The 26429-nt window shown below is 39.0% G+C and overlaps 1 protein-coding gene across 1 annotated transcript in view; it reads left to right on the top strand.

The window, feature by feature from the left end:
* The window catches only part of LOC128837039 (golgin subfamily B member 1-like), a 73955-nt gene that overhangs the window by 11875 nt on the left and 35651 nt on the right, over positions 1-26429 (top strand). Inside the window, exons 5-17 of the mRNA XM_054027861.1 lie at positions 209-331; positions 933-1100; positions 1513-1698; positions 3507-3629; positions 3828-3941; positions 11414-11735; positions 12136-12251; positions 12646-12763; positions 13535-13626; positions 14626-14776; positions 20747-20901; positions 21625-21748; positions 25262-25392. Of these exons, the coding sequence (XP_053883836.1) occupies positions 209-331; positions 933-1100; positions 1513-1698; positions 3507-3629; positions 3828-3941; positions 11414-11735; positions 12136-12251; positions 12646-12763; positions 13535-13626; positions 14626-14776; positions 20747-20901; positions 21625-21748; positions 25262-25392 (1923 nt within the window). The remainder of the gene's footprint in view (positions 1-208; positions 332-932; positions 1101-1512; positions 1699-3506; positions 3630-3827; positions 3942-11413; positions 11736-12135; positions 12252-12645; positions 12764-13534; positions 13627-14625; positions 14777-20746; positions 20902-21624; positions 21749-25261; positions 25393-26429) is intronic.

Raw genomic sequence — 26429 nt, 5'->3', positions numbered from 1 at the left:
CACAGACTTGACATAAATACTGTGGATTCTTTGTTTAGTATCTTGTTGGGACATTAAAAATACTGGGGTCCTGAGAGGAACTCTGAAATATGCAGTAGTATTTCATAAGTAGGATGACAATTTGCCTTCCAGTATTGTCTGAATTAGTGGAGTTGTGGGAATCTTTTATTTTGCCTTTAGAGGCTAAAATCTCCCTATTTACATATAGGTATCTAGAGATGGTGACCAGGAAAATGCTGCAGCTAACCGTGGGAAATTATTAGTACTTAGAAGGAGGGTTGAAGAACTAGAACTCCAGAACACACACAAAAATGAAGAACTACAAAAAAAGGTAGGATTTTATGTGATGTTAACAAGGGTTTTTCATCTACTCAGTGTAGAATTACTTTTAAAGACTGAACAGATGTATTGTGAAAATAGCCTGTAGAGATATCAGTAGAGGCTAAATGCCAGATCCTGCCCCATTGAAGGAAATGGAAGTTTTGCCATTCATTTTATTGGTGAGGAGTTAGGCCTTAAATTTGTTTTTGCTGTGGTTTACAAATAGTTGGAATTGGGAACACTGTGAATAGGGATAATGGTAGCTTGCCAACTCTCTGATTCTGGCTGAAAATGCTGCCTGACTTCTGTTTTCTTTGTGGCCTAGTATTTTTTTGGCAACAACAGGAGTAAATTTAAACAAGTGATAGCATCCCCCAGGCTGTAGCTGTGCTGTACAGAGGCCTCACCTGTGAACATTTCTGTTGGCGATGCAAAACTGTAGGAATGCTGATTGTGCAGAAATTGCATGGATAATAGGGCCAATATCAGGCTGAATAGTTATACCATTGCAGTCAAAATTTGATCATGTCAGAAACTTGACTTTCAGTAACCTGGAAGAGGGTGGGTGATAGAAATGTAAGTTACAAGTATAGTCATCTTTTCATTCCCAGATTGCTGAATTGGAGGCCCAGCATCAGCGAGGGGCTGAAATGGATGCCATGCTTGCAGAGAAGGAAAAGAAACTAGCTGAAAAAGAAGCCTACATCATTGATTTGCAGCTAGCATGCGACTCAAGCAACGTTGCCAAAGAAACGCTTGCCCCTAGTGAAGAATTAAAGGTATAGCATTAGTATATGTTTATGTTAATGGCAGCTCAAGTGGCAAATCTGGGTTCCCCCCACCAGATGCGAGAGTCAAAGGATCCTGCTCCATTATACTAAGGAGCATACCCCTATGTCTTGCACCATTGCTTACATGAGAAAAGTCCTATTCTGATGAATTCCAGTTAAGCTGATTAATTTTTATTTGTGCATAACTTTTTACCAGTTCAACTTGGGCAAAAACATCTTGAAATAATTCTTAGTAATATTTTGGAATGAGCTGGCAAATTTCACTGATAACTTGAAACAAAAGTTGAAAACTAACTCTAAGCTAGCTTTAGCTGTGTAGAGCCTAATGAATTCACGATGCTGTCATTTTTTTTAGCCCAGGTTACATTTCTCTAATTGTCTTATGTCTTGCACTCCAAAGAATCAGCTGTCCGTGAAAGAGTCTTCACTGCAGAGCATGCAGATTCTAGTTCAAAACCTTACCAAGAAGGTTGGAGATAGTGAAGAAAGATGTAGCCTACTCCAGGAACAGATTGAGAGTCTTAAAAACCTTCAGAGCAAAGAGAGAGATCACTTCCAGGAAAGAGAAGCCATGTATATAGAAAATGTAGGTGAACAAATCGTAAATTCTTTGATGCCCAGAGTTGATACAGTGGATGTACCAGTTACCACTATATCTCAACAATTAATTTACATCTGCAGTTCTTGATTTTTTGAAGATCCGTTCAACAGTGATCAAGCTGGTAATTAGAGCTTATGTAACAATGAATTAGGAAACAGTTTTTAGTGTACTATGGGTGGCTTGTGTCACTGAAATGAATGGGGATTTAAACATGGTGGGAAGAGGAAATCTAATGGGTAACTGGGTGATATGAGTTGAACTGAGCTAAAATCGAAAAGCTACTTATCCCTCTTTGCCCTCCCTTCCTCCCAGAATTCACCACCAAAATATGTACATCCCATGACTAATAGTGTCGTCCTCTTACTATAACCCTTGTCCTCTATCATCCCTTCTCCTAATTTAGACCCTAGCCTAACAGCATGTCTAAAACTAGCTATTCAGGGCAGGGACTCCCCTTTTTATTTGTTCTGTGAAGTACCTTGGCACACTTTTGAGCACAATTAAATAAAACTAGTGCTTTTTTTTTTCTGCTTCATTTGATCAAAGCAGCTTTCTTGTTCAGCTGCTAAAGGAGCTGTATAGAGTTATAAAAGAACTTAGTTAGAATTGAGACAGCTGATTAACTAAGGGGAGAATGGGCAAGAGAATCTTGAAGTGCCTTAAAGATGTGGAAGTGAAAGACCAAATCAGTTTACAAGTAGTACACCTCTACCGCGATATAACGCTGTCCTCGGGAGCCAAAAAATCGTATTGAACTTGCTTTGATCTGCCGGAGTGCGCAGCTTTACCGCGTTATATCCGAATTCGTGTTATATCGGGTCGCGTTATATCAAGGTAGTGGTGTAGTAACAATTGTGTCCATTCCTGAATGGTGCTGAATACCTTCAACTCCCACTGAGATCAGCTCCCTGATTTCAGTGGGAGATGAGTTTGCTGAGCACCTCCAAGATTAAGCCCTTATATTGATAAAGTACTTTCCATCACAATACTCCCAAAGTGCTTTACAGACTATATTTAGATATCACTTTACCCACATCAGAAATGCTGATTTTCACCACAGAGGTCACTGCAGCTGTTTAGTGGCCTGCAGTACTGCTAATCATTTTGGGATCGGAAATAAAGAATAATATATCCAGGTGAAATTACAGAGGCTATTTTGAAGATGCAGAATGTAATCATTCAAATAAAAATCTGTCTGGAACACTGGAGGTAACAGGACTGTTCATCTTAAAAAAGAAAACGTTTTTTTTAATATTCGTTAATGGTCAGGTCGTTGTGGTTTTATATCTGTTCCTGACAAAACTTGTGATCAGGAAAGACAAGTTTGGAAATGTAAAACAAGTAGTTAAGGGGGAGGTAGCTGTCCTACATGCCTTCAATTTGGGAAGGGTTGGGAGAGCCAGGATAGAAGTGGCCAAAGGTCAGGCATGTGTGTATAGAGATGAAACGTTAAAGAATCATAAGGGAAACAACCAAGGCAAGAGGGTCGAGGTGTGTCAGGCCAAACAAAAGCAGATACTTTCATTATATTTGTAATGGTCATTCACTACAGTGTGATATTCCCTAGGGGCAAAATTCTACCCTTACTAAAGTTGTACTTACTCTGGTCAAACTCCATTGGCTTCATTGGAGTTACTTTAGATTTACACTGGTGTAACTGAGAATGGAATCTGGTTCTTGGAATGGTCAATACTAGTACATTTAATTGGTTGCATTTTTTTAATGATTCTGTCATGCATGTATGTGTGCTTTAGAGGTTTGTTTCAAACTAAGTTTGAATAATTTATTTTCAGATACGCATGTTTCAGAATATTATCCAGGAAAAGGAAAAGGAACTAGCTGGACAAGCCCAGAAACATGAGCAAGAGCTCTTTAAATTAATTGCTAAATCTGATGCCAGTGCTGATCTAGAACAGGTATGTGGGCAATGGGAACTCACTGACTTGCTTTGATTTGGGCAGCTCTGCAGGAGGATAGGCAAGGAAGAAAATGCAGGTTATAGGTAACGCACTTCTGTGAAGTACAGCTCAGGTGATATTTTGGGAAGACGGAAGAAATGCCTCTTTTTATTTTTTCTTTCCTGTAAAATGTAATTCCTTTATTTCCTTGGCTAGTTACTAAAGGCGTTGAAACAGAAGCTACATGAAAAGGAGGAAGTCATGCTGGGTAGGACACAGGTGATAGTCATGCTGCAGAAAGAACTAGATGGCAGGGATCAGCTGCTGAAGGTAAGAAACTGTACATGGAGTGTTCATAGTCTAGTCAATTAATGAGTTAAAAAACAAGTTCTTTGATTTTATTTATTCCAGTTTATACAAACAGCACTGGGTAGACACACTTTATGTAGGTGCCATTTGTTAAAAACTCAGTAATCATTGTGCCAACAAGTATAAATGCAAACCAAAAAATAACAAGCTGAAAATAAAATAAAAATCAGCCCTTCCTTCACCCTCCCTCCCCCAAATACTCCATCCCACTCACAAACACCAGCCCTTAGCTTGGCCCCATCCCCTCAGAAGCCTGGAATAAGAGGAGTGTTTTACAATATATCCTTAATGTCAACAGATTGGGGTTATTTCAGGTCAAAGGAGGAGGAGTGAATTGCAAAACTGAGGGCCTCTCCATCAGAATGCCCAGTTGGCAGCCCTCTTTTAAGGATTCCAGCTTGAGTGTTTCGCTTGTTTGCAACTACAATAGCTAACTAGATCGTAGGCTTTCCGAGGAAAAGGTACTTTGTCTTCCTTTGTGTATATACAGTGCCTTGTTGTGCAGTGGAACCCAGACCCTGATTGGGGCTGTTGAGTGCTACTGCATTAGAAACAAACATGGGGTGGGGACAGGGAGGTTAGGAAAGATTATTGCAGGCCAAAACCAACACCTTAAATTCTATCCAGAAACCAATAGGAGGCAGCTAGTGCAAGTCCTGGAGCACTGGGCAAAGTGCTTTTTCCAGGAAATTTCACTTAATTAGATGGGCTGCCACACTTTCCATCAGTTTCAATGGTTTGAGGATATAGAATACATTGCAGTAGATTGATCATGAGGTAACAAAAATATGGATCATGATAGCAAGGTCAGAATTGGCCAGATGTAGATGGGGGAAAAAAAGTGGCTTGATTACTGCTGCTATAAAATTACTCCCTATTGCAATTTCAAGGTTTGTGGAACAGGAACGGAAACTAACTAACCTTTGTCATTGTTTCCATTTTGAAGTTCTCACCTTATGGAATATTTCTTTTCTTTTCTTTTTCTTTTAGTTTTAAGATAATTTTTTTTTAAAAGGGCTTATACTTGATAATATTTTTTGAGTCAGTGTGTAGCAGTTCTGTTTACAAATCCACCGTAAGGCTTGTTGAATACCACTGTAATCTCATGGCCTTTAAAGAAACCTGGGGAAAATATTTGCATACACAAGAAGAGAGCTAGGAAAACACCACTTACCTACTTATGTCTGAAAATGTTCCAGATTAAAATACTTAATATATCTTGCTGGACTGCAGAACATTTACTTAGTGTTCTTTAACAGGCTATAGTGAATGCTGTTGATACAGGCAGCAAGCTGTCAATCTTTCGCATGCTTTATACTTTTGTTACCAGCTGTGTAATTATTGGAACAGCATCTTCTAAGGACTTTCCAGAGTCATGAACACAGATACACATCCTTCATTGAATCTGTATGCACCGAGAACACTTGTTGGACTATTATTTTCCAAGAAAGATATTTTTTTTAGCCGTTTCTACTCTGGTAATCAAAATTGTCATTGGGTATGCATATCAGGATCTCCCTTGTGATTTTTTTATACACACTGTCTGAGTTGTCTACTATATCTCTGATGGAAAAGTTCAGCTGTTTAAGATGGAATAATCCCTGGGGTGGGGGGAGGAGGAGATGGAGAGGCCAAGGCCAAGAGTTGGGCACATGTGAAGGTTTCCCCAGTGATTATTTCATCTTAATCAAGTGAACTTTTCCATCTTGCTCTCCAGTCATGCTATCCTATTTGCTTTCCTAATTCTCAGATACACACAATGTGCTGTTAGTTTCATATCCCAAACTTTCTAGATCAAGGTTTACCAGACAGTGCATAGTCTAGGGCTCATTATGAAAGTACTTGTTTTTTCATATAGGTGTCTGATTTGTGCTGGCTATTCATTTATAAATATATTCTGCAGTCTTGTTCTGCCTCTTTATTAGCCTCAAGCAGCTAATGTGAAATCACTAAAAACAAAATTACAAAAAATAGAAAGGACTAGATCACCGGTTCTCAAACTATGGGTTGGGACCCCAAAGTGGGTCGCAACTCCGTTTTAATGGGGTTGCCAGGGCTGGCATTAGACTTGCCTGAAGCCCAGGTTACAAGCCACCCCCTTTCCAACCCGGCCGGGGCAGCGTTGCTCAGCTTCAGTTCCTCTCCTCCTCTCTTCTCCTTCCCCCCTCCCCTCCCCCCCGGGGCTTGGGTGGGCTCAGGCTTTGGTCCCCCCTCCTGGGGTCGTGTAGTAATTTTTGTTGTCAGAAGGGGGTCATGGTGTAATGAAGTTTGATAACCCCTGGACTAGACTAAACAGTAGATAATGTAGGGGAAAGACCAGAAGGATGGGTTATAAATGACTTAGGCCTGGTCTACACTAGGAGGTTATGTCGAATTTAGCAGCGCTAAATTGAATTAACCCTGCACCCGTCCACACAACGAAGCTATTTAGTTCGACATAGAGGTCTCTTTAATTCAATTTCTGAACTCCTCCCCGACGAGGGGAGTAGCGCTAAATTCGACATGGCTATGTCGAATTAGGATAGGTGTGGATGGAATTCTACGCTAATAGCTCCGGGAGCTATCCCACAGTGCACCACTCTGTTGATGCTCTGGACAGCAGTCTGAGCTCGGATGCTCTGACCAGCTACACAGGAAAAGCCCCGGGAAAATTTGAATTCCTTTTCCTGTCTGGCCAGTTTGAATCTCATTTCCTGTTTGGACATCGTGGCGAGCTCAGCAGCACTGGCAACGATGCAGAGCTCTCCAGCAGAGGTGACCATGCAATCGCTGAATAGAAAGAGGGCCCCAGCATGGACTGATCGGGGAGTCTTGGATCTGATCGCTGTGTGGTGCGATGAGTTTGTGCTTTCGGAGCTGCGATCAAAAAAACAGAATGTGAAGATCTGCGAGAAGATCTCCAAAGACGGAGAGAGGATACAGCCGGGATGCAACGCAGTGCCGTGTGAAAATCAAGGAGCTGAGACGAGTACCAGAAGACCAAAGAGTCAAACGGATGCTCCGGATCCCAGCCCCAGACATGCCGTTTCTACGAGGCACTGCATTCCATTCTAGGTGCGGCCGCCACCACTACCCCACCACTGACCGTGGACTCTGAGGATGGGATATTGGAGAGGTTAGCGGACGGGGAAGATGAGGAAGGAGATGAGGAGGACGAGGCAGTCGACAGCGCTTACAATGCTGATTTCCCCGACAGCCAGGATCTCTTCATCACCCTCAGAGATCCCCTACCAACCCTCCCCAGGCGTTAACCCGGACCCTGAATCAGGGGAAGGATCAGTCGGTAAGTGTTTTAAACATGTAAACATTTATTTTGAACAGAACAGGAATATTAACAATGGGTTTATCATGATTAGTTTGCCCTAGGCGCTCTACTTTTTAGTCCTTGCCAGTGCAGCAACTGGAAAATAAGGTCTATATGTCCGGGGATAGAGGTGAAATCCTCATGGGACATCTCCACGAAGCTGTCCTGGAGGTAATTGGAAAGCCTTTGCATGAGGTTCCTGGGGAGAGCGGCCTTATTGCATCCTCCGTGGTAGGAAACTTTTCCGTGCCAGGCTATCATCAAGTACTCTGGGATCATTGCCTTGCAGAGCATGATGGCATACGGCCCTGGTTTTTGCTGGCTTTCACGCAGCATGCGGTCTTTCTCTGTGTCAGAAATCCTCATCAGAGTGATGTCGCACATGGTGACCTGCTTTGAATTAGGGGAATGTTAGTATTGGGACTGCTTGCCCGGTTTACAGCCACGCTGTGGAGGCGGGAGAGGGACAGCATACAGGGATCTTTCCTGGGGACAGCCGCGAGGGGGTGGGACAGGGGCAGAGTTCATGCTTGCCGGATTGCCGGCAGCAGGAACTGGCCAACGCTAGGAGCATTGCTTTGAACGTGAAAGGAGGGCACTGCTATAAATTAAGTTTTAAGCAGCCAAAAGTCTACAGCTTACCATGTCAGCCTGCTACCCGAATTCTGCTGTCCTGTCCCGCTTGTCTGATCACCACTGCAAGACCCCAGGCACTGAATGCGAAGGCCAAAAATTCAACCTTGTCCCGAGTGCGCATGTGATAGGTGCTGTGCATGGTCTTCTTCACAGAGAAAGACTATGTTCATTGTTCACAAAAATGTATCTTTGTGAGGAATTCACTCCCTTTTTCCCATCTCACAGCTGCGAATGTCTCCCGATCTACCCCGGCATCCCCCTCCCAGAGGCTGGCGCAGATTAGGCGGAGAAAGAAAAGGACATGGGACAACATGCTCTCAGAACTTATGGGCTGCTCCCGAGCCGAGGCGGCCTAGCAGACCCAGTGGAGGGAGAACATGTCGCAATACCAGCGATCACACAGCGAACGGGAGGAGAGGTGGCGGCAGGAAGACCAGCAGGCGACTCAAACGCTGCTTGCACTAATGAGGGAGCAAACGGACACGCTCCGGCGCCTTGTGGATGTTCTGCAAGACCGGAGGCAGGAGGACAGAGCCCCGCTGCAGTCTATCTCTAACCACCCTCCCCTGCCACAAAGTCCCATACCCCCTTACCCAAAGTTCCAAGAAGGGGGGACGGTAGGGGCCGTGAAAACTATCACTCCACCCCTGCAGACTGCTCAAGTACCAGAAGGCTTTCATTTCCAAAAATTTGATAAGTCCTTTCCTTCCCGCCTCACCCAAGCCCCCGTCCCAGTTTCATCCCCTAATTGTGTAGTTGCTAATAAAAAATACGTTTCTGTTAATTACTGTTTCCGTCATGTTCTTTTAGAGGAGAGTGTGTTTGAAGGGGGGGAAGGGGTTGGTAATTGGAGAGGACAGTCACCTTTACCAGGGGGCAGGTTCAGCAGAAGGTCACACACACATTGCAGTCACTAGGCACCCTGGTCAGTCTGGGAGGTGGTTTTCATGTTCTGTGTGTGTGGGGGGCTATGTGACTTTGTGGCAGGGGAGGGCGGTTAGAGATCTTATGCAGTGGTCCTTAGCCTGGATCACAGAGCCACGCAGCAGGGGATCTGTAACCGTCCTCCCCCGCCACAAAGTTACATAACCCCCACACACAGAGTCCTGAAAAGGAGGGGTGGCAGGCTCCGTTGAAACAACCAGTCCACCACTGCGGACCGCTCTAGAGCAGGAGCCTGTCATTCCTCGAGTTTAGAAGCGTTCTTTCCATCACTACACCCGCTCCCCACCACAGTCTGCGTCCCAGTTTCAACACTTTACTGTGAAATCCGTAATAAAGAAAACAGTGTTAATTAACAAAGTTCCATTTATTTTATTTTTAAACGTGTGTTGGAAGGGGGTGAACGGGATAAGTAACTGCAGAGGATAGTCAACATTAAGTGGGTAAAGAAATGGGGGCAGGTTCAGCTTCTTTTTAAACAAACTTAATAGTCACAGGTTACCCTGCTCACTGAGGAACCTAGCTTTCAAAGCTTCCCGGATGCACAGCGAGTCCCGCTGGGCTCTTCTAATCGCACGGCTGTCTGGCTGGGCGTAATCAGCAGCCAGGCAATTTGCCTCAACCTCCCACCCCGCCATAAAGGTCTGCCCCTTGCTCTCACACAGATTGTGGAGCACACAGCAAGCTGCAATAACAATGGGGATATTGGTTTCGCTGAGATCAGAGCGAGTCAGTAAGCTTCTCCATCTCCCCTTGAGACGTCCAAAAGCACACTCCACCACCATTCTGCACTGGCTCAGACGGTAGTTGAAGAGTTCTTTTTCAGTGTCCAGGGCACCTGTATAGGGCTTCATGAGCCAGGGCATTAGCAGGTAGGTAGGGTCCCCGAGGATCACTATAGGCATCTCCACATCCCCAACAGTTATTTTGTGGACCGGGAAGTAAATACCTTCCTGCAGCCGTCTAAACAGACCAGAGTTCCTGAAAACACGAGCATCATGAACCTTGCCCGGCCATCCGACGTTGATGTTTGTAAAACGTCCCCTGTGGTCCACCAGTGCTTGCAGCACCATTGAAAAGTAGCCCTTTCTGTTAATGTACTGGCTGGCCTGGTGGTCCGGTCCCAGGATAGGGATGTGAGTTCCATCTATAGCCCCACCGCAGTTTGGGAATCCCATCGCGGTGAAGCCATCTATGATGACCTGCACGTTTCCCAGGGTCACTACCTTTGACAGCAGAAGCTCAACGATTGCGTTGGCTGCTTGCATCACAGCAACCCCCATGGTAGATTTGCCCACACCAAAGTGGTTTGCGACTGACCGGTAGCTGTCTGGCGTTGCAAGCTTCCAGAGGGCTATGGCCACTTGCTTCTGGACAGTCAGGGCTGCTCGCATCCAGGTGTCCTTGTGCTTCAGGGCAGGGGACAGCAACTCACAAAGTTCCAGGAAAGTTCCCTTACGCATCCTAAAGTTTCGCAGCCACTGTGATTCATCCCAGACCTGCAGCACTATGCGGTCCCACCAGTCCGTGCTTGTTTCCTGGGCCCAGAATCGCCGTTCCACAGCATCAACATGACCCATTGCCAGCATGATGTTCATGGCGCGGGGTCCCGTGCTTTGTGAGAGGTCTGTGCCCCTCTCCGACTTATGTCCTCACCGCGCTGCTGTAGCCTCCTCGCCCGATTTCTCAGCATCTGCCTCTGAAAAAGGTGGATGATAAGGTGCGAGGTGTTGACAACGGCCATAACTGCAGCGATGGTTGCAGTGGGCTCCATGCTCGCACTGCTGTGGTGTCCGCGCTATCACTCACCAGAAAAGTGCGTGAAGTGATTGCCCGCCGGCGCTTTCAGGGAGGGAGGACGGGAGTGACGGTTGAATGACGACAGTTACCCAAAACCACCCTCAACACATTTTTTGCCCCAGCAGGCATTGGGGGCTCAACCCAGAATTCCAGTGGGCAACGGGAACTGCAGGAACTGTGGGATAGCTGCCCACAATGCACCGCTTCCAGTGTCGACGCTTGCCCTGTTAGTGTGGACTCACAAAGTCGAATTACTGTCCTTAGTGTGGATACACACGTTCGACTTTGTAATATCCGTTCCACAAATTCGATTTAAGTAAAATCGAACTACTCTCGTAATGTAGACATACCCTTAGACTTTTTCCATCTCTAATTTCCTGAGTAAGAGCTTTAAAAAGGGACCGTAGCCAGGGGCTGTCAACTTCTTTTAGTTTTGGTCTTCAGAACTCAGCAGAGCATGATATGGGTTTTTTCCAGAGGACCTTTTCCCTTTTTATTCCCTTTCTTCTTTATAAGGGGATATTTCCTCCTACAGAACCAGTCAGGATATAGTTAGCACTAGAGCAGTGCAGACCTTCCATTGTATCTTCAAGCTACTGCTAGGGAGTTCAGACCATAGATATATGTGACAGAGCCTTATGCTGCCAATTGACCAGCCCTGAGTGATCTCTTTTTAAAGTGTGTTGCATGTGCAGAGGAACACCTAGGGGTATATCTAGAAAATCTGAAACAATTTTCTTTTTTAATACAGGAAATTAATGAAAACCTGAAACGTCTTCAATCAGAGAAAGAGAATCTCCAATCTAAACTGGATGCTGAGAAACATGTAATGAGAGCCCAGCTAAGAGACATGATGGAGAAACATGAACTTGAGATGACGAAGGTCCAGGAGAAACATAATGCTGAAGTGCATGAGATCCAAGAGAAGCATGAAACTGAGCTGCAGGAGAAAGACCAAGCCCTGCTGCAGCTTCAGAAACAAGTGGCAGAATTAAGAAATAATGGAGAGAGTAACTCAGAACAGTCTATAGATGTAGATACTGTAACTAAACAAAAGATGGAACAGCTAGAAGGTATTACATCGAAGAGTAACTTTTATATTTGAAAAGCTTCCTGTCACTCCACTGTATACTGTGTGCCAAATTCAGACCTAGTATAAACTGGATACAGCTTCACTGACTTTAGTAGAGGAGGAGTTGTGGGTACTTTTTAATTACTTGGGAGATTCTTAGATGCTATGTAGAAGACGGCCCTAGAAATAAACTAGATACATTACATTACGTTACATGACATCTAAATTTGGCCTAGCATTTCTTAAACAATCTCTTTTCCCTTCTAGCTATGACTATAGCATAGACATTTTTGCAAGTGTAGTGGAGTAAATAGAAGGTGCTGAATCCTGAAATATGCGTTGTAATTACATTGATCTTTTTACTAGAATTCTAAATGATGATTGTGGTGTTTGTTTGCTAGCTCAAGTGAAGTTGAAAACAGAAGAGGCCAGCAAATCTGAAGCTAAATTCCTTAAAATGAAGGCTTGGTCCAAATCAAAAATCAAACAGCTGGAGGATGAACTGAAAAGTGTACATGTAACATTTTTAATTTAACATTATATGCCTGTTTTACAATGGGTTGTGATTGTAGATTTGATTAAAAAACTAAAATGCAGCCTAAAAGGTCCACTAAGTGGGATTCTAGAAAATACCTAACATATGAATAGAAAAGGATTGATGTTCCTGAATTCAAAAAGTTAATACAAGGGAATGTTCTAATAAGTAGTGTAATAGTCTGTAACTTAAACACAAAGGAAGAGGTCTGCCAGTTTACAGTGACCTATTGCACTTGACTATTTTAGAAACATTTTGTTCCTCAAAATCTTATAAAAAGAAAAGGTTAAAGAAACTATTGTATTCGCTTTGTTTTTTATCTTGATTTTGGCATTTCAGTACATTTGAAGGAAATTAACAATGTTTCTCTTTATAGTTATCATCAAAGAATAATGACATATCTGCCTTAAAGAACTGTATCTCAGAATTAGAAATTGAAAAGAAAGAACTACAGTCAAAACTGAAAGCGTTTTCTGAACTCAGAATTCAAAATGGTAAATAATTAATAAAGCAATTGTGCTGGTTTTTTTGGTTTACTCTATCGTCTTGGATTTTGAACTGATAACTTGTAATAAAATAAAGACAAAGGGTTTTTTTGTCTCTGTTATGATAAGGTTTCAAAGGAAGACAACTTGGCAGCTTTAAAATTGAAATACACTACATAATGGCAGTGTATTTATTCTGCTTTACTCTACAGAGATTACAAAGTTAAATTTTTTTCATTAAATTCAGAATAGCAGCAAGGGATACAGCTACATGTATTTCAGATAGTTACTGTGTAAGCTTCCCCCCTCAGTACCGCCTGTGTATTATACCTGAGTCTTTGACACACATGCACTTTTGGAGTTGGCCTCTCTGAGCAGAAAGTATCATTGAAGCAAACTGCTGTGGTTTTCTGTGATGTAGACAAGGCACTGCACATGGATTCAGGAGATCTGAGTTTAGATTCCAGGTCTGCTACAGTTTGACATTGGACAAGTCACTTTATATCTCTGTGCCTCAGTTCCCCATCTATAAAATGGGGGTAATAGTACTTCCCTTTGTAGTTTTGATTGTCATTGATGTAGATTTAAAACATTGACTGGTATTAATAATAATCTGAGTTAATTTTGTAGGGAGATGGACTGCAAAGCCCATCATTGATACCTTCCAAGCCAAATGATTCTGTGATCTCAGTTGGGGCTTCCACTCTTTCTTTAGATATTTACTGATTTACCATGTTGTTTTGGCATCAAATAATGAAGCCAATTCATTTGTTTTTGCAGAAGAACTGCTGGCCAAGCTGGAAGTCTACGAAGAGCAGCAGCGAAAATTGCAAGCTGATCTCGAACAAGTTACAAAGAGGGCAGCTTCACAGGTTTTCTATTCAAAGTTGATTCATGTGAATTGTTGATTAGCTTCACAGTGCTAACTATAGCCTTCACAACAGTATTATTGGAAACTTGAATTTGAGTTACAATTAAATTTACTAGCATACAGAATTGAGACACCAGTTGGGATTCATTCAGCTTAAGAAGCCTCTAGGTTTTAAATTGTTTTGAAAGTGCTATTGAATTCCTGCATATGTAGAAAATCCATGTAATTTTCAACAGTTTAATGTTCATCTAGTTACAGATAACTCAAGAGATGTCAGAATGGTACTATTTAATGTAAAAAACAAATTGATATAATTAACTAATAAATCTTCTATCACAAATGTATAGTGAGACACAAAAGTGAGAGGGAGGGGGTACTTTAGAAATGTCTGCTAAATAGCCCCTGAGAATGTTGGATCTTGTTGGTTAATTCTGATATCTGTAGAACCAGCAGAGCAGGCTGAAAAACATAACCGTATTTTGCAAAAAATTCAAAGGAAATTAATTTTTTGTACTAAAATTTTTAATGGCAAAATTTTGAAACTATTTTTAATTTTTTTCCCCATAAACTTTATTTTGGTGGGGGAACAAAAAACCTTCCCTTTTTTCTTTGTGTGATTTGGGGGGGAAAAAGGGGTGTGTGTTTTTTAAAAAAAGGAAATGTTTAATTTCAAAAAGTGAGCAATTTTGACCACAAGATTTTCAATGGAAATACAGTGTTTGTTCTGGTCAGTAAGCCATTTTTGTTGAAAAAGCTTTTCAGTAAAAAAAAAAAAGTTGACCACAAGCAGCTTTGGCTTAGATAAACTTACAAGGTCTTCTGTTAACATGGTTTTAATGTTAAAGAAAATTATCTACTTTATTTGTTGGTCTTAATTGTATTTGTTATTTATATAAAGCTGTAAGTGAAGCACAGAGGTGAAAGTTCTGTGCCTGAATAGTTTACAGTCTGTTACGTTTATTTTGGTAAATGTTCTTTTCATGTCCAACTTCTCTTGTAGGCCAGTGAATCAGGCAGTGTGGATGAGTTTCAGAGTCAGCTTTTGGAGTGGCAGGAGATTGTACCAGAATCAGAAGAGGTGCATGACCAAGCCAGAGAGGAGAAATCTGCCATAGCCCTGAGAGTGGCACAGATTGAAGAAGAGAGAGAAGGTGAATTTAAGTATTTAAGATGAAACTAGATCATTATGCCAGCATAGCAGGTATTACAAATCTGTTTGTGCAGTTCAGACAAAATTGATATCTTTCCTCCGTGTCTCACTTCTGTAGTCAAGTGAGATTTAGGCAGCTAGTGATGTTAGCAGAATAAAGTGGTTACTGTAATTCAGTTTGTAAGTTGGATTGTTTCCTTGACTCTGTCTGTTTCATACATTCATCACTTTGCATCATGTTTATTGGTGGATGTTTTATTCTGTTAGCTTTTGCAATCTGAGCTGCTTATCTTTGGGGTCATTAGTTGGATTTATTTCAGAACCTTAATGTCTGCATTGAGTTATCGATGATGAAAATGGCAGCTGCTTGGCTGCTTGCCTCGAATTAGAGGAGAAGATATGGGGAGTTGTAGCATTGTTTAAAATTTGGTGATGGGATATAAAGTTGTGATTTGGCAAAATATACATGAAATTTGGCGCTTCTCTGTAAATGTCAATAACCAGCAGGATTTTAAAAAGATTTTGAGATGTACTAACAGACATGCCATTGATACTGACAAATAGAGAGAACTGGCAACAGATTGCTAGTTTAAAATGTTAAATATTATATCAAAACCACCATTCCAGGTGATCTGAGATTTTATGGTCACCAATGATGGTAAAATTAAAAACAAATGTTTTCTGTTTGAAAAATCAAACTTATGAAAAAGTCTAAGTGTTAGATTTCACACTAATTTTGGTTTGTTCCCCTACTCCCCCCATGGCAGTTTACCGTAACTTCTTTTCCCTTTGGTATCGGAATGCGGATTGAAGGCACAAAGGTTAATGTGCACCATCTATAAATAAAATAAATCCAGTTAATTAATTTGCATAGCCTTTTGTTAATCTGTAGCTTGAATGTTTTTGAGACTCAGCTGATGGATTTCAAAGTTCATTCTGTAAATCCCAAAATCTTCAAGGGCCATTCTCTTCTCTGTGAAAGATTTATACATGTAACTTCTTGGGCATTGAGAAGAGAATAAACCTTCTTAATTTTAAGTACTACTTATCTCAGGAGTGTTGTAAACAGGTCCTTATGCAATAATATTAACAGTTGTAAAACTTCATTCGTGTCCAGTCATTGTTTAATTTTGCAGTTTTTCCCCCTTGGGATATGCATGACCTTTCTGTTTCTTTTTTCCTGCCGTTACACCTGATGAGCACTCAACGTCCCTTCCCCCTCCACTCCTACCCTACACTGCGATTTGGTCAGCCAATAAGAACGTAGTTTCCCATCAGTTTTGTGCATGCAGGTTCCAGCCGTGACAACCTGTAATGTACTGTTGCTGTTTTCCTCTGTAGACCTTTCTTTGGAGGAAATCGCCAACAGTACCTTATAACAGCTGCTGTTGGTGGTATGTGGTTTTTAATAATACATGTAACAAATGCTAGTTTTTAAACTTGTTTTCCTCTTGCAATGCCTCTTTCTTTGTTTATATTAACAGAATCTTCTTTCTTCATTCTCCTTTGTATTAATAGCTGACTCCATATTTACCTTGTAACCTAGTTTAAAGGAAAACTGCACAACTTGCAGTGATTAATTTTCATAAACAAATAGCTAAGAATCAAATTCTGACCTCTATTTTTTTTTTTTTAGAGATTACATTAAAAAATTCTAATGGGACTAGATTAGGTTTTTTTTTCTTTTTCTTTTGGTTTTATGTAACCCCGCTTCTCTCTCCCCCCCCCCCCCCAAAAAAAAAAAAAAAACCCAAACCAAAAAAACTCAACAACACCCCACACCTTGAATATTCCTTCCACCAAAGGACAGTCTTGGAATAAATGTTTACTAAAAATGACGATATATTTGAATAGTATCTTTCAAAGCCATTTGCAGAGATCCTTGTTGCTGCATTGGTAACTCCAGAGAATAGGACTATGGTGGGCTTTCACTGGAGGCTGCCATTTTAGGCCCTTATTTTATAGTAGGGTGTACTAGCATGAACCCCTGTATTAGGTACAGTGGGGAGCTCCTTGTGTATAGAGCTCCATGCTATTGGATCCAGTTGCAGATTTGAGATCATTATGATACTTAGTAGTAGGACACTGATGCAGGCTGAACACTTATGCAAGTAACTATACTCATATTATTCATAGTTCTGTTAATGGCAGTGTGTCTGTGTGAGGAAAATTTTGTATAAATGTTTGCAAGATCAAATATGGGGCTGAAATATCAGCTTTTCTATCAGAAGTAATTGCAGATCAGATTTTCCAAGTTGTAACATGATCTTACTTTAGAAAACTGTATTAATAGCATTTGTTAAATTACTTGTTAAATTAACCAGAAATGTTGTAATAAAATTATACAACTTACCTGACAGCTCTAAGATCCTCCAATTTTTGGTGCTTTGTAAGTCATTAGTAATTTTGCTATTGACATCATTTATTACGTGATAAGTAGGGCTGTCTATTAATTGCAGTTAACTTACGTGATTAACTAAAAAAATTAATCGCAATTTAAAAAATTAATAGTGATTAATCGCAGTTTTAATAGCACTGTTAAACAATAGTATACCAACTGAAATGTATTACTTATTTTAGGATGTTTTTCTACTTTTTGATATTATTATTATTAGGGCTGTCAAGCGATTAAAAAAGGTAATCACGATTAATCATGTTGTTAAACAATCGAATACCATTTAAATATTTTTGGATGTTTTCTACATTTTCAACTATAATGATTATATTGATTTTAATTACAACATAGAATACAAAATGTACAGTGCTCACTTTATATTTATTTTTATTACAAATTTTTGCACTGTAAAAAAACAAGACATAGTATTTTTCAATTCCCCCATTACAAGTACTGTAGTGCAATCTCTTTATCATGAAAGTTGAACCTACAAATGTAGAATTATGTACAAAAAAACCCTTGCATTCAAAAATAAAACAATGTAAAACTTTAGAGCCTACAAATCCACTCAGTCCTACTTCTTGTTCAGTCAGTCGCTCAGACAAACAAGTTTGTTTACATTTTCAGGAGATAATGCTGCCCGCTTCTTGTTTACAATGTCACCTGAAAGCGAAAACAGGCGTTCCCATGGCACTGTTGTAGCTGGCATTGCACAATATTTATGTGCCAGATGCGCTAAAGATTCATATGTCCCTTCATGCTTCAACCACCATTCCAGAGGACATGCGTCCATGCTGATGACGGGTTTTGCACACTAATGATTTAAAACTGTGTGGAACAATGCATGTTCATTTTCATCATCTGAGTCAGATGCCACCAGCAGAAGGTTGATTTTCTTTTTTGGTGGTTCGGGTTCTGTAGTTTCTGCATCGGAGTGTTGCTCTTTTAAGAGTTCTGAAAGCATGCTTCACACCTTGTCCCCCTCAGATTTTGGAAGACACTTCAGATTCTTAAATCTTGGGTCGAGAGCTGTATCCATCCTTAGAAATCTCACATTGGTATCTTCTTTGCGTTTTGTGTAATCTGCAGTGAAAGTGTTCTTAAAATGAACAACATGCTTGGTCATCATCTGAGACTGCTATAATATAAAGTACATGGCAGAATGTGGGTAAAACAGAGCAGGAGACATGCAGTTCTCCCCCAAATTTAATTAATGCATTATTTTTTTTAATAAGCGTTATCAGCATGTCCTCTAGAATGGTGGCCAAAGCTTGAAGGGGCATATGTATGTTTAGCAAATCTGGAATGTAAATACCTTGCAATGCTAGCTACAGAAATGTCGTGCAAATACCTGTTCTCACTTTCTGGTGACACTGTAAATAAGAAGCGGGCAGCATTATTTTCTGCAAATGTAAACAAATGTGTTTGTCTTAGCGATTGACTGAAGAAGTAGTAGGACTGAGTGGACTTGTAGGCTCGAAAGTTTTATATTGTTTTATTTTTGAGTGCAGTTATGTAACAAAAAAAATCTACATTATTTGTAAGTTGCACTTTCAGGATAAAGAGATTGCACTACAGTACTTGTGTGAGGTTAATTGAAAAATACTATTTCTTTTACAAATATTTGCACTCTAAACAGGATAACAAAAATAATATAAAGTGAGCACTGTACACTCGGTATTCTGCGTTGTAACTGAAGTCAGTATATTTGAAAATATAGAGAAACGTCCAAAAATATTTAATAAATTTCAATTGGGATTGCATTGTTTAGCAGTGCGATTAAAACTGATTAATTGCGATTAATATTTTTAATCATGATTAATTTTTCTGAGTTAAACACGTGAGTTAACTGTGATTAATCGATAGCTGTAATTATTCCTCCTTTGCATTGCCAAATTATTGGGACACTGTCAAGTTTACTTAAAAAAACATTTGTTTGTTTTTTACAAATTCTGATACTTGCATTGAATAGCATCTTGCTTCACAAATGGTTCCATTGATTTCAGTGGGACTATTTGCAAAGAAAGGTACAACTTAATGTGAGTATGGGTATAAGAATTTTTCACTTTTACAAAACCTAAGAAAAGCCTGCATATTTTTTATTTATTTTAATTCTAGTGGAAACCATGTTTAAATAAAATCAAATGAAGATTCCCAAGCAGTATTTGCAACTCAACCCTGAATTATTGTTGTAATGCATAAAACCAAAACATGATTAAAAGCAAAAGTGAAAATGACTACTTTATTTTTACTGTCCAAGGCAAGAAGTAAACAACCAAAATAAATGGCAAAACATACAAAAACAAGCTCCCACACCAAACTAGGTGTCTAAAAAATCTTTTTAGTTTTATTAGTTTAACGTGGGGGTAGTAACTTAGCCAAGGAAATTTTGTAATAATATGTGAATTTTAACTCAGTGGTGTCCCATACAAAACACTTACCCCCCCCCTTTTTTTTTAATTCGACCTAGTATTGTAGAGTTGCACTAATTAGATCTCTTGTTACCTTATAGTTTTCCATTAATTCTATCATTTGGGGAGAGTGGGGGGGCAAAAAGAATTCCTAATGACATCTAACATAAATGTGACAAAAATAAATTTTATGGGTATTGGGTACCGTAACTTGGGTTAAGTCAGGAGCATTCCAGTGGGAATCAGTCTGTCCCAGTGTTACACCAGGAATGAATTCGATCCATTTCTTACCTCATCTATGAACATCATGGACTGTGGGGAGAACTGACTTTGAATTAGATTAATTTGTTGAGTGCAGAGGCCATATCTACTCTCAGATTCAACAGTCATTAAAGTATGGAGCCACCTTTATCTTTATTTCTTCATGCTGTTTTGTCTGCTTTGCATGAAACATCTATTCCCCAACCTATCACACGTTTTGTCATATCACAAAACAGATGGGAATGTACTTAAAATGGAAAAATCATTTCTAACACTGGACAGGATGCATATTTAAGCTTCCATACTCTGAATATTCAGGGTGTGTTATTTACAAGTGATTCTATATTTGTTTTACCAAGAATCATATTATTAATGTCTGATAAGATGGTTTGATGCCAGTTTGCAGTGTAACACGTGCTTGTGACTTCCTCAAATTATCTGGCATTGTAGCTCACACTAAAATTAAAGATACAAGCAAGAAGCATTTCATTTCCATAAAAATGCATGTGATTGTTCAGCTGTACAAAAATACAGCAATTTCAGCTGATGTCTTTATTATACAAATTAGTTGTATTTTAACCTGGCAGATTGAACTGAGTTGTAATTTGGCAATTTAATTGGCTGCATTTTTACTTCAGTGTCAAAATACAAATCCCTCTTTCATAGTCAGTCTTTCTAAAATGCTGCTGAAGAAGCATACTTCAATAGACTTCTGAAAGAATTACATGAAAGTTATTCTTACTTTCTGTGTAACATTGTTTGAGGAAATCACAAGGTGAATGCTATGGATTGCTCCAATAATCTTATTCCTGTCAGTCATTCATAGGAACTTCAGTCTGTCACTGATCTCTTTGTATCTAGTATGTGTGTGATGTGTAAATGTAATTGCTTTCCTGTGGCACAAAACTGATTGAGGATGACTGGTTCTTTCCTGGCTGCTCTGATCCAGCCATAGTCTCAGGGCAGCAGGAGCTGGAGGAGGAACTGACTGCAGTTCAAAGAACTGGCAGGCTGCAGCAGGCAAGAAGGAAGAGCAACCAGGCCAGCGGGAAACATCAGGTAGGTTGGTAGAAATAAAAAACACATTTTACCTATATGTTAATCAAGGACAGTAGTAATTCTGTTATTTATATGACGCCATAAGTATGCATGGTGCTTTACAGCTGAATACAAAGATATAATTGAAGGGAGGTGAAGAAGGGTTTACAGAGGTAAACAAAACAAAGGTGTGTATATAGGCATAAATGATACAGGTAAATTCTAGTAGCATCATAGGTTTCTCTTTAGGTTATGAAATTTACATGTGTTTAATCTCAAGTCATTAAGAAATTTCCCATGGAATAACACGCATGCTGCAAGTTAAGCCAGTGTTTAAATACCTTAGTGAATCAGGGCTGTTTTCAGCTTAGGAACAACTGTTACTTATTCTTCTTGTCAGTGGGATGGCATGGGATGATCTCTAAAGAGCATCAATTAATTCTAGTGTCCTTCTTTGAGGTAATCATTGATTTTTTTTTTTTCTTATAGATGCTTGTGATCATTATCCATTAATGTGTATGTAGGGTTAGGAGATATCAATATCATGCTCACATCTTACAGGAAATTTTTTTCTATATTTAATTACCTCTGATATCTCAGACTTAGATTCATTAGTAAAGTTCTACCTTAATATAGAAGTCATTCATATAATTTTAATTGCAACTGTCCCTTTTGACAGCTGAGTGTGTATCTTAAGTACATGTCTTTTTTTTATTGATCTCTGCTCTCATGTCCTGTGTGTAGGAGGAATACAGCTTTGACAGAAAACAATGCTTTCAAGAGCTGAATGTCACCTTGGATAGCACTGATTCAGCTGAAGGAGAGAACATGGGAGGTTGGTGGCCAGAGTACACTTCTCCTAATGCAGGTGTGATAACCGCTAGACCGTTTATTAAAGCATGCACAGCATCTGTATTTTGTGTTTATTTTTGTTTTTCAAATTTAACTAACAACCCATTTTGTGGTGTATTCTAATCTTTGTTGAATTTTTTTTGGCTTGCATTTTTTTCCATTTCATTTTGAAGCATGTGCGTGCTGGATGAACTGTCTAGTTTTGGTTCAGAACTAGAACACAGTCATGGTTTAACACCTGGGACTCTCCCAATCCTTGTGCCCGTCAAAATGTATTGTCCTGTATGGTAAGATTATATATATTTTTAAGTTATTAGTCTTGTTCTTGTTGAAGTGGCTCCACTTTATATAATCTTGTTTTCCAACCAAACCATTATATTCCACTTCTGTGTCATTTTAGTTTTAAGATTAAATGCTTATGTGTATATGTATGTGCATTATTTCTTCCTCTATTTTCATATCTGTGGAAGATGGTAGTTGTATCTTATTGGCAGTTTATCAGTCAAGTCCATATGTTACAAGTGTTTCTTTAGTTATGATAAAAAATCAAGAACTGTTGCGGGCGTTTCTTAGTACTGTTTTGCAAAGGTCTACTACAAAGTAAACGTATAGTCCCGGGACATTTGTTAGAAACATTACATTCACCCTTTCATCTACATCTTTCTCAAGATAATAATTTAGGTGAAAGGTAATCGCTTATCAAAGTAAATTTACAGCTATCATAAGTAATGGAATATTCAGCTTAGAAGCAATAGTTTTCAAACATTTATACACACAGAGTATCTTGGGTTTTGAAATTGTTTGAAATATAGGATTTTTTTTTAATTTGACAGATAAAGTTTTAATTGAAAATCTCAACCATTGAAGAAAATTGCAGCAATTTTTGTGTGATGTTCTCACAAGTCAGCTGATTTTTGCTTTGGCATGCGGAGTAGAAGCTTGCAAGGTTGCTGGGTAGGGAACTGGTAACGTGGCAGGAAAATGCAGGTGTTTTTAGGGTTTGGGACAGTTACTTACAGTTCTCAATAGCCCTGATTTAAAATCTACAGGCTTTTGCAGCAGATACTGGTTTAAACTAGAAGTTGTATAAGTACAAATGTGTGTATTAACTACTGCAACACACAAATGTTCAGCAGATAATTTAGTTGTACTGTGAATTGTCCTTTTTCATAATCCTAGCTAGTGGCTTTGGAGTCATATATGCCCTCTTCATCATTTAAAAATATAACGTAGATTCAGTGTAATAGTGAAAGATCCACCTTTATTTGCCTAATGCCTCTTAATTACATGGTTATGGTCTTTAATTCTGAATCCTGACTTGTTTGTAATTAACCATCAATCCAGAGTTTTGTTTTGTTAGCTGATTGATCCATTTAAAAAGCATCTATTTTTTCACATGGCACTCTTAGGTAAAACTTTTCTGAAGAAGCTAATAATTTATGCCATCAGAACTGGCTGCTTTGTGTTTATCAAGGAGATTATTGAACAAGAATAGCATAAGGAATATGCAGATGTGAAACCCTGGTGCTTCTCAACTAGAATGAAACTTGAACTGAAGAAATGTGATAGAAATGGGAGGAAATAGTTTGACAGTTTTACTTCGTATGAGACTGGAAATGATTTTGGCCCAGTACCTTAGTTTGGCAGCAGAATGCAGTGATTTAAATCAGTGATTTAAATCACCAATTTAATGGTTAAAATCAGCAAGCAGGAAACCTTGATTTAAATAATTGATTTAATTGTGCTTTGCATTTTTACTTTATTTTCATATAAAAAGGTTGAATCTCATTAGTTGATAACCATTAAAACATAGTGATTTGCAGCTAAATATAGCCTGTACATTAAATTTGGTGTTTTTGCTAATCAGGAGGATATACTATACTTATGCATATTTATTTAAGCAGTTATATAGCTTACCTTACATTTATACAAATTCTTAATTTTTACATTTTTATGTTAGAAGATGATTAATTTTTTACTTGTGTGTGGATCTATTTGAATGGAAATTCAAATTTGATTTAAAATGCACAAAACAGCATTTAAAACTTTTTAATTAAATAGGACTACCTTAAGTGCTAGATACATAAACTTTTTCTTATCAATAAGTTTATCAGAACATGTTTTGCATTTAACACTAACTAATTTAGTAAACAAAGGAACTCTTATCTGTAGTTAGTGAATTGAACTGATTTTTCTGGTTTCTTAACTCTGAATGAACTAGTCATTGAACTGAACTGGTTGAATAAACTGAAATGAATGGTGGCTGCTGTAAAAGCTGGTTTAACACGTCCACAAACTCTGATTCCAGATGCTTATTCAATGACTTCCAGCAGTTCAGTGGTTTGACTTTAACAGTTGGCAGCAAACCATGTACTGCTTAATATTATTTTTGTATTTAATTTAAATTATTTTAATAGATTGTCAATTTCACATTTAATTTTAAATAGGTTTACTTTAAAAAAAATAAACCTATACTTAATTTAAATTAAAAAAAATTGAAACAAGTCAGATTTTTTTAAAATACCAAAAAAAAAAAATAATTTTTTTTTTATTAGTGTGTTAGTCTGTAAAATAGGACCGTCATCAACATAGGTCAATCTGGAAGGTGTTGCCTTCTGGACTCCCAAAGCGTTTCTTAAACAATCATATGACTTTGTCTGGCTAATAATATACTGGTGCGCAAAGGTTGCAGTCTCACGCATCCTAGAGCACTGTGCAGTGGTTTCAAGAAGCCACATGTCAGTTATCGTTTAATATGTTTTCCTGTCTAGCATGGATTGGGTCAGCTACTCATCATTCCCACTTCATTCTCCATAAGGCAAAACTTCCAAATGTGAGCATTCCAGAGACAAGGTGGTGAGGTGATATCTTTTATTGGACTGAAAATAAAAGATATTGCCTCACCGACTTTGTCTCTCTAACATCCTGGGACCGACACAACTGCAACTACACCACATATAACAAATATGAGCATTGTCATTGTACAGGATAGCTAATTTTTGTCTTTGAAAAGTCAGTGTACCCAGTGAATATTCCTTTGTCAGGTCTGCTTTAAAATAAAATTGCTATTTTCTGTTGAACAGATGAGCTCCCAGCTTTTGATAGTCCACTTCACTTGATATATGTTAATGGTGCTTAGAAGTGGATCCTGCAAACAAACAACTTTACTCATTTGAGTAAAATTACTCAATTCATAAACATTCACAGGATTGGGCCCTTTGCTTGTACATGGCAAGATAACTTTGCTAGTTCTTATAGGGAATCTTGAACTGTGAACTTAATCCCATTATTTGAAAAGTTCAGGGAATATTTGATCATTAAAGCCTTTATAAATATGGTGACCTGTTTTTCAGAGATGCTGAGCATCCAGAATTCCCACTGAAATCCATTGGAACCTGCAGGTGCTCAACACCTCTGAAAATTAAACCAATAATGGTGTGGGTAGTTGCTAGACTTATGTTATCTATATGTGAAACACGTTGTTTGGAACCGTTCTTGAAATAGATATTTTCCCTTTGAAACTACATAGGTTTGCGGACAGTAGTGGAAGAGTTGGAATTGGAAAGAAATCAACTACAGGAACAAATTCTAATCCTGGAGGAACGCTGTCAGGACTTGGAAGACCGAATACAGCTGCAAGGCAGAATGGAAGCCCTTCAGGTGAGGAGCCGAAGATGATGTAGGGAGACTCGTTTAGTGTTCTCTTTATATTTGGAGGAAAATAGTCTATAGCAAAGCAAAAATGAAGATTAGCAAAAGATTCTACAGTATATTTTTGTACTTCAAAAATATTATATGGGGTAATATTACAGTCTGATGAACTCATACTATATTGTGTGGTACTGAACAGTGGAAAACTGCACCCATTTTGCTCACTGCAAGAATGTCACGCAGTGAGAAATATTTCTTACCCTGCAAAAACTGAAAAATATCTTTGAAAATAATTATTCAATAAAAAAATAATCATTAGAAGCCTGTTACTAGTGGCAGCAGCATGTTGAAATTCAATATCATTTTTGTCATCAACAGTTTAGGGCCTGTTTCAGAGGTCAAGAACTTGATTCTTCTGTTACTGACACAAGTGTATTTTCACTTACTCTACATCTGCATTTCAGTAGTTACTTTGGTTTTATTCTGATGTGAGTGAGGAATCAAGCCCTAATAACTACTTATCTTTAATATCACTTCTAATATCAATAGTACATCATTTTCTCATAGGCTAAAGGAGGTTGCATAACACTTCATAATCAGAGAAGTTAAAAGCTAATAAGAAAATGAAATTATTGAAGTCAGATTTAATAAGGGAAGGGCCTGTAGGTGAAGGGAGGAGAGAGATTTTTCTAGATAGATGGAAGCTCCCAAAGTGGTAGAGCAACCCCCATATTTATGAGAGTTGCAAGCAGAGGACACGTAAACCAAGATGATCTATCAGATAGCAGGCAAATAGGGTGTGAAATAAATACATATGAAAATCTAAAAAGTAGGAGGACACTATGGAGAATAATTTGAACATTCACTTTTGACACTTGAGTAACTTACTATGTCCTGTACAGAGTAGTTGATCTGTAACAGTTGTTGATTCCCTGTCTTGGTAAAATGGTTGGTAGTATCTATTACATTTTTAAAAACCCCATACATTAAAATTAACTTTGCCGTGGAAGGATTCTATCTAGTGCACAAAAGGATGTAGTTATCCC

Source organism: Malaclemys terrapin, chromosome 4, assembly GCF_027887155.1.
Source record: "Malaclemys terrapin pileata isolate rMalTer1 chromosome 4, rMalTer1.hap1, whole genome shotgun sequence".
NCBI lineage: Eukaryota > Metazoa > Chordata > Testudines > Emydidae > Malaclemys > Malaclemys terrapin.
The sequence above is the reverse complement of the archived record's forward strand: the minus strand, read 5'-3'. Positions and strand labels throughout refer to the sequence as shown.